This window comes from Archocentrus centrarchus, unplaced genomic scaffold (genome assembly GCF_007364275.1).
Source record: "Archocentrus centrarchus isolate MPI-CPG fArcCen1 unplaced genomic scaffold, fArcCen1 scaffold_26_ctg1, whole genome shotgun sequence".
NCBI classification, from domain to species: domain Eukaryota; kingdom Metazoa; phylum Chordata; class Actinopteri; order Cichliformes; family Cichlidae; genus Archocentrus; species Archocentrus centrarchus.
In genome coordinates this window covers 125319-137962 of record NW_022060256.1, presented here as the reverse complement: position 1 = coordinate 137962, position 12644 = coordinate 125319, and the positions used below count along the sequence as shown (strand labels likewise).

Here is a 12644-nt window from a genome sequence, read left to right as displayed (position 1 = left end):
GAGCACTCATTCAATATTTAATTATCGGCTTTACCTTACAATATAAGTTGTGATTTGGCGCTGTATGAAAAAAATTAAAAAATTGAATAAAATTGAAATGAATTGAATTGAATATTAAGATGAGCTGCCAGAGGCAATCCTGAGACACTACCTGCACAACAAATCCAGAGACAAACAGGCTTTAAACCACCTCATGAACCACGGTCAGAGCTCAGCTCACACACTGGGACAGTTTTATCTCTCTAATTTGTGCCTCCTCATCTCCTCCCTCCTCCTCGACCTGAGATCAGTCTCAGTCTCCATGTTGAAGGACATGTCGGCTCTGAAGTGCATCAGGAGGACAGGGAGGAGCTCTGTCCTCCACCAGCCTCCTAGTGGCTGATGCTCAGGTGTATCCTTTACATGTGTTTTTACCTTCAGTGTATGAAAGAGGTGTGGCCACAACTGGAGCATCAACACCACAGAGAGAGGAGGCATCTGCAAACACCTCGTCCTTTTCTTTCAGAAGCTGTTTCAGTCACATGACAGTGGTTCTTTAGTTGTGACCCAGTTGCAGTCAGACATTTCAAACAACCTGCAGACACTACTCGGGTCTAAAAACTGATTTATGAGGAAAAAATGTTGAGATGACCTTTAGATGGTTTTTGTAGTTGTGGAAAAGTGAACAGAGAAAGAAGGAAGAGAAAGGAAGGAAGGAAGAAAAGCTGGAAGAATGATGAGGGAAGGAAGGAAGGTGTGCAGTTCACTGATGGAGATTATGTTTTACACTTAGTAAAGTGCATTCTGAGTAAACCTTCAGATCTCCATGTGGAATAGGTGGCTGCTTAGAACAGGTGAGAGCAGATGAAAGGTCTCCTTTTACGTACATCTGATACCAGGATCATCTTCTAGCCATGAGTCCTTCTGTTTCCATCACCTTCCAGGTGATGGAAACCACATGATGACATCAGGGCTGCAGGGTGTGGACAAACGCTGAGTCTCTGACAGATTTAAACTGACATGAAGAGCTGTGAAACCTCAGCTCAGGCGGGATGAAGATGTGACTGGTTCCTGGTTCTGACCTGTGAAGCTTCAGCCTCTGGCGGCCTGTCAGATCGGGCTCTCGGGATGAGGTTTGACTACCAACACTTCAGGCAGATAAAGATGAAGCTCAGACAGAGAGAGAGAGAGAGGACGAGGAAGTGAGAAAATGATGAGCTTGTGTTCCTCAAGACACACGCACACATACAGGAAGCGTGTGAGCTCTGGTGGGACTGATACGGGAAGTGTGTGTTTCAAGTCAGCTCATTACTAACACACTCACTGGAGTGACATCACTGAAAGTCTGACTGGTTATTAACATGTGACTCAGTCACCGCATATTTGTGCTGAACATGAGGCGCGGATGTGCCCCCTGCTGGTGTGTTTGCAGCACTGCAGTGACTTCTCTGTGTTTCAGGACCACTGTCACTATCGGGGCTTCATTCAGGACATGGAGGGCTCATCTGTCGCCATGAGCATCTGCAACGGCCTCAGGTAACACACACACACACACACAGACACACACACACACGTGCACACCGAGTTTGGAGTTTTAAGGTGAGTCTTTTTCTTTCAACTCTCACCCATTCAGTGCAAAGGTATTTATTTTAATATATTATTTAATTCATTAATTTCCTGGTTTATTTCCCCAAATGTATTTATTTCTGCTTCAGTCAAATAAACAAATTTGGGAAAATGTTAAATAAATAAATAATCATTTAAAAAAATGGAAATGTAATGCAGAAGCAAATGAAAACAGAAATATGAATTGTGTCATTTTATAAATTAATTTATTTGTCTGTCTGCATCCGCCAGTCCGTGAGCTGACTCTGTAGCTAACACTGTTACACGTCTGCTAAAGGTGGAGACGCCTGTCACAGGTTGAGTCCTTCTGCACAGCTGGCCGGTGTAATTTAGTCAAAGACTAAAAAGTTCCTTCATGATTTTTGTTTTAGTATCTGGGTCATGATTTTCATAGTGACTGCTGCTGAAGGATTTTTAAAAATTCATTTTATTTTTATTTTTTTTTTTGAAAATGTTTAAACCTGAGAGCCACTGAGTTCAGGTGAGGGGAAGGGAACGCAGACATCTACAGCTGATGTCCCCCAAACACTGAAACATCTGCGTGGATAAACGGCTCTGCAGCCGCAGGGAACGCGCCTGTGCTTGATTTGGGTGGAATGGAAAAAAAAAAAGGGGGGGGGGGGGGGGGTAGGCAGGCTATAAAAAAGTGGCAACATCACCATGGTGCCATCTGAGGCTTGTAGCTGTGCGTGAGGTTCTGAGAGCGCTGAGCATGGCGTCCCACTCTGATCAACAAAACAAAGCTGATGTATTAATTTTACTGTCTCTGTTTTCAGAGGAGTGATGCATCTCAGTGCTGACAGTTATGGGATCGAGCCAGTAGACTCCGCCCCCGACCAGCACCTGTTGTACCGCCTGCAGGATGTGACGTCACAGCCCAGAGGGTGCGAAACACCGCATGATGAGCACAGCCACAACTCTACAGAGCACGCTCGGTCCAGTTCAGAGGAAATCCCCCACGGACAGCACAGACGGGTGTGTTTTCTCTCTCTGTCACACGCAGCGGTGTTTCAGCCTTTCAGAGGACGTCACCCTGACTTCCTGCCACCTGAGCTTTAAGATGTTTTAGGGTCTGAGATGCTGAGCAGCAGAATCACTGCCTGACTTCTCCACCAAAGTTTCCCTCTCTGTTCGTTAGGGTCGTCAGGCGTTCTCATCACACCAAACATTGGGTGCAGTCTCATGCTGAGGACATCATTCCTTTACAGGCTTTTATTCTGTTGACATTCATACCTCCAACGGCGGTGGTCGAGCATCAGCATCATGGTGGAGGACGTGTTGATAGGCGCAGTGTGTTTGTTGGAAAAAGAGCCAGAAAACATTTTAAAGCCGGTAGGCGACTTAACGTGTCCCACCATTCGCCGCTGTACCGCCAATCAGCGAAGGCCTAAGCAGCACAGGCCGAGCGGTTATTTGGGGATTGTTTGCAGATAGTTTTCGTCATTTGATTTCTTGAAGCTGTGTTTGCAGTGAGGTGCACTGAACGCGTGATCAGTAACACAGTTTTCTGGCCTCTGGATTCATGTGAGGATGTGAGACCGAGTTCTCTTGGAAAGGGGTCGCGGTCCATGAGGCTTGTAGGCTTCAGGTCTGCAGGATCCCCTTGAGCTTCACTGCCACCAAAGCAGGAGGAGTAGGACCTCATTAAAATGTCTCAAACCAAGACAAACTGTGAGTTCCACATGATGAACAGAGACGGGCCGTTATCCATTTTATGTTAAAACATAAAATGGATAACGGCTTTATAAAATTAAATTTACGCGTCCCGCCATCGTGCTCATTTCAGCTCGTCTCCTTGTTTCTCCTCAGGAGTTTTTTTCTTTGTTGCTCATCTCCTCCCTTCTGTCCTCCACTCTGAGGGGTGGATGATTGATGGTGTGTCCTGCACCTTGTTAAAGGAGGCTGGAAAATGGCTTTGTCTCTCCCAGATGGCGCATCCTCAGATCCCTGCTCCATTATCGGGGCAGACGCCCCACTCATCTGATTTTCCAGGCCTTTAATTTTGGATATTATTTACAGTGTAGTTTAGGCTGCTTAGGCTGGAAGGTTGTGACCCAGACTCCTTCCACTTTTGTTTTGTTTGGCCTTCAGACCTTTAGTTTATTTCTTCTTTGAAGAAGGTCATTTGGTGGCAGACTGAATCGTAGGAGTGAGATCCTGCCGCTGTGGGACGTCCTCTGCGCACACTCAGCTTTCAGCCTTTCTTTCAGCCTGGGACCCGGATTTGTTTGTCCGGAGCTCGGAGATAAAGTGAGCCAGAAACCCTGCAGAGATCTGGGAGTAACTCGTGTTTCTGTTTCAGATGAAGAGAGCCGTCCTCCATAAAACCCACTACGTGGAGCTGCTGCTGGTGGTCGACAACGTCAGGGTGAGAGCACAAGATGACGTGAAGGTGGAGTTTTCTGTCGCAGACGGCCTGTAATCACATATTTTTCTTTCTTCAGTATATTTTTATGAACAGGAATGCAACCGCAGTGAGGGAGGAGATGGTTCTTCTGGCCAACCTCGTGGACAGTGTAAGTTCCTCATGTTTCCTCCTTTCTAGATGGACTCATTTAACTTGGGTAGTCTCAGGAGAATTGTGTTTGGATATTTTTCACAGTGTCTCAGCAACAGGAAGTGGTTTCAGGTGTTTCCACCTTTGCCAGATTTGTTCATTAGAGGTTTAATATACTCAGGAATAAGAAAGTTTAGTTTATCACATGTTCAGAAGTTTTTTCAGAATAACAACTTGCATTTTTGCACGTGCACTGATGGGACTCACAAGCTCATTCAGATCCAAGAAAAACAGACCCTGAATTCACCCGACGGCTACCTGCTGTGTTCTCACACGGCTGCAGTCAGAAGCCACACAGGTTAAAGACCGTTTAAGGTCACATGATGCGCTGTCAGCTGATCTTCTTTCACCTGACCTCCACTGGTTTGATGTGATTCCACCTTTTATTTTGCCAGATTAATTTATTTGAAAAGAAAAAGTTAGTTTTTAAAAACAGTTGGCTATAAAAATAAAACAGTAATAAATAAATAAATAAATAGATACCCCTAAAAATGAATAAATGTATAAATAAAATATGAAAATTGAAGTGGAGAGTAGCTAAGTTTGTGAATTTGTACATGAGTAAATAACCTCTGAATTTAGTCTGTGCATTGAAAAATTGTGAATTTATTTAACAAATTTATTTTCTGTGCGCTTAATGACATTACGGTATATTTGATTGACTTTATTTCAGATATTCTGTATATTTTGGATTTTGTCACTAGTGTGTGTGTGTGTGTGTGTGTGTGTGTGTGTGTGCTTGCAGATCTACATGCAGCTGAACATTAGGGTGGTTCTGGTCGGTCTGGAGATCTGGACTCAGCAGAACCTGATTAACGTTGATGGAGCGGCCGGAGAAGTGCTGAGTCTCTTCACACAGTGGAGGGAGAAAGAGCTGGTTCCCCGCCGCCGCCATGATTCAGCACAGCTTATCCTGTCAGTACACACACACACACACACACACACACACGTACGTAGCTGTCGAAGCTCCTTGTGGTTTCAAACTCACAACGTTAACTGTGAAAACCAAGTTATTCTGACTTTTTTACCACGTGTGATTGAACAGTCCATCAGGTGATGTAAGGGTCAGAGTTGGTGATGATGATGATGATGATGTCATCTGTGTAGGAAGAAGAATTTTGGACAAACAGCTGGGATGGCCTTTGTCTCCACCGTCTGTTCCAGGAGTCACGGAGGTGGGATCAACGCGGTACGCTGCTCGTCTTTGCACGCTGTGGTTTATTTCACACACACAGGTCTCCTATGGAGGACTGAAAGTGCCAACATTTGAAAACAAAATAAATGAATTTAATAAAAATATATAATAATAAAAAAATAAATGAAATAGTTTATAAAGTATGATATAATTTATTTTGTGTTTCAGTTTGCTACAGACATTTACCTTTGTATGAACTTTCTCAGTTAATTCTCCTTTTATATTCATACATTTGAATGAATCTGTACATCTGTAATATTTTTCTTCTGAGTTTTCCTCCATTTATTTCTCTTATTTGTTTCTTCTTTTTATTTTCTTTATGCGTTTTTGCTTTATTTAAGTGACACATTGGGGTCAAAAATAAGGCAAAATAAATCATAAATCGATTTAGAAATAAACTGTAGATTGGCGACACCCGGTCACATGACTGAACTCTGCTCTGTCTCCTTCAGTTTGTGAACAACCATGTTGTCTCGTTCGCCTCCATCGTGGCTCACGAACTCGGCCACAACCTCGGCATGAACCACGATGATGGACGCCACTGCACATGCCCCACCGATGCCTGCATCATGAACTCCGGAGCCACGTAAGACGCACTCGGCAAACTACTCTGCACGCGCTCACAGGTGTGTTACATTCCTGTCTCATGTGTCTCCTCCTGCTCTGTGCAGAGGGTCGAAGAGCTTCAGCAGCTGCAGCGCTGATGACTTTGAGAAGATGATCCTGCTGACGGGGGGGACGTGTCTGCTGAACGTCCCGCGGCCTGACGAGGCCTACAGCGCCCCCTACTGTGGAAACAGGCTGGTGGACTTTGGGGAGGAGTGCGACTGTGGATCAGCGAAGGTCCGTGGCTTATAAAACATAGATACTACATTTCCACCACCGAGGTGCCGGTGCTCGTGCCGGTGCTGGTGTCGGTTTCAATAAACCGCCGAACCGCTTAAGAACGGGCCCGCATTTCCACCGCGCTCTGTGAACTGATCCTTTAAGTGTGAGTGTGGGCGGGTCCTTGTCTGGACACGGAAGCCAAAGGGCACAAACGTGGGAGAACACGCCGTTGTGCTGTGAACACATTTTACAGTCCAAACCAAACTACTGCAGCATCTGTGTGCAGCACAGAGGTAAACACAGACCTCGATTACGAGCAAGACGACAAGTACGCACTTTGTGTCCTTTTATCTGTGATATGAACTGATACAAAGCAGCAAGTCCTTAGAGCCCAACCTAATTCACAGCCATGAAAATCGCTTCACTTTTTTCATGTAGTACACACCACGCAGTGAAATAGTGGTAGAAAACTTTACTTTGAGATGGCAGAGTCACGCCCTTCTGCCGCTTTCGTCACAGGTTCTTGGTTCCAGACCAGCTAGCTTGTAGTGCAGGAGTTGAACATGTTTTTCGGCTGTGCACCGAATGCGTTCACTGTGGAAAAACATCAACACCCGGTCGGTGGAAAAAGGGCCATAGTTATATCTATAGATTGAGGGGAAAAACTGAGTGTGTGAGCTCTGGTGGGACTGATACAGGAAGTGTGTGTTTCAAGGCACACAGTTTATTGAGGGAAAAAAATGCCTTTTTACCTTTTGATAGTTATTTTTACCCCTTCATGCTCAAGAGGCCTTACCTTTTCCCAGCTTTAATGACTTACCTGCTTAATAAGGGTTCGATATCTGTGTTATTAACATAAAGAACATGTTTTTCACTGATCTCCACCCAGAACAGGAGAAACCTCAGCCAATGCTTCAAAGTGGCAACCGTGCTGGATGTGATGCTGGCGGATTAAGAAATAATTCATTTATTCAGAAAGTTGGGGAAGGATTTGATTATTTTAGTTGTTTGATACCTGCCACAGTTTGATGCTTTTGTGAGGTCCCGTTTGTCTTCTGAGATGGTTGGTTAGAAAGTCATTTACAGTAGGTTTCACAAGTATGATAAATGTTCTGGATTATTGAGGCCTTTGAGACCTTTCCATTTTTAATCACCTGACCCAAATGTTTCATATTACGCTGTTTTTTCCAGCAAGCACAAAATTGCTCCATAGAGGTGAAAATATTCCAGTAAAGGCCAAATGTTTCTGGAGCATTTTCATGTCTTTGTCATCATTTTCAAAGGTTTGAAATGATTTTAGAGAACAAGTGTTTCCTTTCGAACTGCTACACTCGCTGCACAACAAAACTCAGTCTCTGTGTGTGTGTTTGTGTATTCAGGAGTGTGAGGAGGACCCCTGCTGTGAGTATCAGACCTGTAAGCTGAAGTCTGGAGCTCAGTGTGCGTACGGAGAATGCTGCTCCAACTGCCAGGTAAACACAGCGAGTCTCGTGGCCTTTGACCCTGAACAGTGTGTGAGCCAGGTTCTGTAATTGTGTGTGTGTGTGTGTGTGTGTGTGTGTGTGTGTGTGTGTGTGTGTGTGTGTGTGTGTGTGTGTGTGTGTGTGTGTTCAGTTCCTGCCGGGAGGAACGGTGTGCCGCTCCACCACAGACGAGTGTGACCTGCCTGAGTACTGTAACGGCTCCTCGTCCTTCTGTCAGAGTGATGTCTTCATCCAGGTGAGACCTACATGTTTTTACCTGAGCAGGTGAGCTGCTGTATGAGCTTTCCTTCATCACAGCTTTGTGTGTGTGTGTGTGTGTGTGTGTGTGTGTGTGTGTGTGTGTGTGTGTGTGTGTGTGTGTGTGTGTGTGTGTGTGTGTGTGTGTGTGTGTGTGTTTCTGTATATGTGTGCGTTTCAGAACGGGCAGGCGTGCAGGAACCAGGAAGCCTACTGTTACAACGGAAAGTGTCAGCACTATGACAGCCAGTGTCGGGCCATCTTTGGAGCCAGTATGTACCTCTGCCTGCCTTCATCTTCACTCCTCTTCCTCATTTCTCATCACCTGACCCTCTCCTCTCCCTCCCTCTCTCCTCCTCCTCCTCAGAGGCGAAGGCAGCTCCTGAGCTCTGCTTCAAAGACGTCAACAGCAAAGGTGATCGCTTTGGCAACTGTGGCTACCTCAACAATGGCTACAAGAAGTGCGAGAGCAGGTAACACACATGCGCGCACACGCATGGATATAAAAGGAGGCATCGGTTCACTCTTCTTCTGCTGCCTGTTTGAGAGGTGATAGAGCTCTATCAAGAATCTAATAAATACAGGGGGGGAGATTTTGTATTTGTTTTTAGTCATTAATCCTTTAACTTCGGGCGATGGCCGTTGAAGTGCCAGTAAAAGGAGCATTTTTAGATGCAGCTCCCAAGTTCCTGTTTAACCAAAGCATTGCTTGGGAATGACCTTACTTCCTGTTTGGCGGCCTTGGATTTTGATTGGTTGTAACGGCTGGCTGATAACATTTGTGAGGCTCGGTCTGAAAATCATCTGTGTCGAATTTGGTGACACCAGGGAGGAAATTTTTGGTTGTGGGTTTATTGAGCATACGCTTTGAAGGTTATTCAAATTAAGCACACTTTGACCTCTTGGTGCCGCTGTACTGCATGTGGTCCAAACTTCTATGGCTGCCTCTCTTGCCCATGCTCCACCACTCCACCAGCTGTAAGAAAACATTCCTAAGAAGAATGAACTCCTTCTCCCAGGGTGCATTTCAGTGACAAGCAGGCAGTCACATGTGCTGCATTCAGATGTTCTGGAGAAGCTGGTGAACCCTTCAGTCCGTATTTTAGTCCAAACCGCGATCTTTTCCTGAATTCACCAATTCTTTCTAGTTCACAGGATGAACTTTGACCGCAGGTCATCGCTACACTTGGATGAGTATAATCCATGTTCCTGATCCAGTTTGTCTCCATAGAAACGCCATGTGTGGGAAGCTGCAGTGCTCCAACGTTCAGGCAAAGACGGTTTTCGGCATTGAGCCGTCAATCATCACCACGCCGATCGCCGGAGGAAAATGCTACGGAGTGGACTTCATGCTGGGGTCAGACGTCCCCGACCCGGGCATGGTGAACGAAGGGACTAAGTGTGGAGAGAATAAGGTGAGGAGGAGGGAAGGGAAGGAGGAAAGGGGAGGGGAGGAAGAGGTGGTGTTAAAGCTTGTTTCTTCTTCTGTGGTGTTCAGGTGTGCATGAACTTTGAGTGCCGCACTGCCGACGTCCTGAAATATGACTGTGACGTGCAAACAAAATGTCATGGACACGGGGTGAGTCACCTGCCTGTCCTCCTGCCTACCTGTCTGTCAGGGTTGTCACGTGACTCACATGTGACTCGTCTGTGTGTCCAGGTGTGTAACAGCAACAAGAACTGCCACTGCGAATATGGCTGGGCGCCACCCTTTTGTGAGTTAAAGGGTTACGGAGGCAGCCTGGACAGTGGACCCACGTGGAACGGTACGTCACCTGGAGACCTCAGACTCACCTGAGGGCCACCCGGCAGCTGTACCATGTTAACGCGCCTCCTCTGTTTGTCACTCTGCAGATAAGGACACTTCGCTCAGGGACGGCCTGCTCGTCTTCTTCTTCTTCGTCCTCCCACTGCTCGCTCTGGGCATCTTCGTTTTCCTGCACAGGAACGAGCTGCTGCAGCGACTTGGGTTGAATCGCAGGAAGAGGTCTCAGGGATACGAGTGAGCGCACACATACATGCCTCCACATGTCACCACGACCACGGGAACATCATACATGTCTCCTGCTTTCAGGGACAAGCCGAACATTATATTATAAAATGTTGTCTGCACCTGTGGGGCGGGGCCAGTCACTCTCCCCTCACTGAGCTTCTCTCACGTTCATTTCTCCATCAGGACTGACGGCACAGCTTCAGCCAATCCCAGCAGAAGACCACCTCCCAGAGCTCAGCCTCCGTCTGTTGCCCGGGGTAACACCAACAACATCGTCAGAGATGGGGTGAGTTGTTTGGTAGGATTCGTGGGAGGCTCGAGAGCTGCATCCAAGCCAACGTAAACTGGAGATTAAGTTTGATTTATGAAGGAACGTTTCCCTCACTGATCGTGTAGATTTATAAACACCTGCTGCACCTGTCCGTCCAGGTTTGTGACTTTATAATTGTAGCCTTGTCGGTTATTACAGTTTTTAAGTTCTGCAGCATCACCTCAACTCAGCATCAATTCAGCTCAGCACACCTCAGCTCTCAGCTTAATTTGTCTCTGGCCCTTAGAGTGCTGCACAGGTCCAGTTTGGCCTAGCAGCTACAGCTGCCTGTGTCACCACGCCCCTAATAATGCAAACTTTAAGCCTCGATCCAATTTTAACAGGTGATTTATAGAAACATCTGTACAGCTGTTATGAAGGGGTAAATGAGTTACAGAGGCTGAAGCAGGTTCTATACAGTGGCTTGCAAAAGTATTCATACCCCTTGAACTTTTCCATATTTTGTCACGTTACAACCACAAACATAAATATATTTCACTGGAATTTGTTTAGGGTCGTTGTCCTGCTGGAAGGTCTGCTGAAAAGTTTTAACATGGGAGTCCATGGGGACTGACTCCCTGTGGCACCTCTGCTGGATGGCAGAGGAACTGCAGCTTTCAGCATTAGCTGCTTTTCCAAAACATTAAAATTAGCCTGCAGTCTAGTCCGGCAGTTAGTGATGAGCACACCTCTGTGCAAGAAGGCCAAAGACAGTTATTATTGTGCCTTTAGATTAACTCACAGATGGGCTCACCCATAGCTTTAGACTAATCAGCTGATCAATGGATTTATCAATCAGTTAATCAGTGAGAGACTGCACTCCTACGGAGCAGTTAATCTGCTTTAATCAGCGCACATTTAACCAACTGATCTGCAAATGAAGCAGCTGCTGGATAATTTATTGATGAGCTGATTAAGCCGCATGATTGATCACTTTAGTGTGTGTGTGTGTGTGTGTGTGTGTGTGTGTGTGTGTGTGATGTTTGAATGAGTCCTAACACACTCTGCTCTCTCTCCATGTGAAGCACCACGCTCAGCTGCTGCCACCACAGGAGGTAAAATACTCCTCACACCTCATACTACTACTATTACTACTGCTGCTGCTGCTGCTGCTGATGTAGTACTGCTGTTACTGCTTCTTTAGTGCTGCTCTGTGCTTTTCTAGCTTTGTGATCATAACACGAAGCTAGAAAAGCACTTTTAACTCACCTGGTCAAATTAGAGTAAAAATCAAAATACAGGCAAAGCAGGTTCTCAGGGTGTGGACGTGGACGTGACAGCAGATTTAACCAGGTGTACTTCCTCTGTGCGTTTTCAGGTGGTGGAAACCAGCAGGACAGCTTCTTCCCACGCTCTGAGGCCTCCTCCTCCTCCGCTGTAAGAAATCAGTGTGTACACCTGAACACCAAAAATAGCATGACCTCACCCGCTGGTCGCTGACGCCATCTTTGTTGGAGAAAAAACCCCAGATGTGATGAGGAGGGGTCCGACCAAAACCATTCACTTATTGGCTAATGGTTTGTGACTGGTAACTGGTTAGCCAATGAGTGAGTGGAAAATACCACATGTAATAGCTCATTTTGAAATAAGACCCTAAACGAGTGGCTGAGCCCAGAACCTCAGCAAGAAGCTGAGGTCAGAGGTCAGAAAGCTGTTTTTCTGTAGACTGCTGCTGATGTGATTTCATGTGATATCATAAGCACATTGCTTAAGAGTTATCCACCATATTGGATGTGATACAGCCACCAATTCACTTCAATTCCATTTTATTTATATATCACCAAATCACAACAAACAGTCACCACAAGGTGCTTCATACTGTAAGGTAAAGACCCTTACCCCTTTTGAAACATGTTTGCTGCATCACTGAGGCCCAGCTTTTACTTTGAAGGTGAACCTTCTCCATTTCCTGTTTGCATCACATTTTTCAGAGTTTCGCTGTGGTTCGGAGAGCAGCTGCACAATATTCATAGACAAACCCGTCACTTCCAAAACTAAAACTGCCACCATAGCCAACGGGGTGGGGAATACAGGTCTTTCCCTAGCAACAGGTGGATGTTGGGTGGCCGTCATTGTCGCACATCCAAAAATTGCAATTACGTTGCAAGGTTAGTGGTCACATGTCTGGAACAGCTGTCACCATCTAGTGGCCTTCAGACAGACTGCAGGTTTAAGGTGCTTCCTGTGGAAGCTACCACCCATGCTTTGCAGCCAGCTCAGAGGTTTCAGAGCTCCGGGAGGCCGGATTTTCCCATTGCTGCAGTGCTGCGCTTTCTGGCTCCTTTACTTTTAATCTAACTGGACCCAGTAGCTAACTATGAGCTAGCAGGCCCAAGCTTACTGAGAAATTTTGTGTAATAGTTAAGTTTACCCAGCACCTGACTCAAAATGACTCGTGCTCTAACATTACTATAACTGGACTCAGAAGCACAGGC

At 46.0% G+C, this 12644-nt stretch overlaps 1 protein-coding gene across 3 annotated transcripts in view; it reads left to right on the top strand.

Annotated features, from left to right (window-relative positions):
* The window catches only part of LOC115775935 (disintegrin and metalloproteinase domain-containing protein 9), a 34307-nt gene that overhangs the window by 18617 nt on the left and 3046 nt on the right, over window positions 1–12644 (top strand). For 2 of the 3 annotated variants that reach the window (XM_030723463.1, XM_030723462.1), the window contains exons 5-23: window positions 1439–1515; window positions 2382–2580; window positions 3908–3973; window positions 4050–4121; window positions 4908–5077; window positions 5270–5351; window positions 5810–5943; window positions 6029–6200; window positions 7565–7657; window positions 7800–7904; window positions 8088–8178; window positions 8274–8379; window positions 9138–9321; window positions 9405–9485; window positions 9567–9672; window positions 9761–9908; window positions 10083–10185; window positions 11235–11264; window positions 11528–11586. In XM_030723463.1, coding sequence (XP_030579323.1) covers window positions 1439–1515; window positions 2382–2580; window positions 3908–3973; window positions 4050–4121; window positions 4908–5077; window positions 5270–5351; window positions 5810–5943; window positions 6029–6200; window positions 7565–7657; window positions 7800–7904; window positions 8088–8178; window positions 8274–8379; window positions 9138–9321; window positions 9405–9485; window positions 9567–9672; window positions 9761–9908; window positions 10083–10185; window positions 11235–11264; window positions 11528–11586 — 2078 coding nt within the window. The remainder of the gene's footprint in view (window positions 1–1438; window positions 1516–2381; window positions 2581–3907; window positions 3974–4049; window positions 4122–4907; window positions 5078–5269; window positions 5352–5809; window positions 5944–6028; window positions 6201–7564; window positions 7658–7799; window positions 7905–8087; window positions 8179–8273; window positions 8380–9137; window positions 9322–9404; window positions 9486–9566; window positions 9673–9760; window positions 9909–10082; window positions 10186–11234; window positions 11265–11527; window positions 11587–12644) is intronic. The other variant, XM_030723464.1, reaches the window with a different exon arrangement.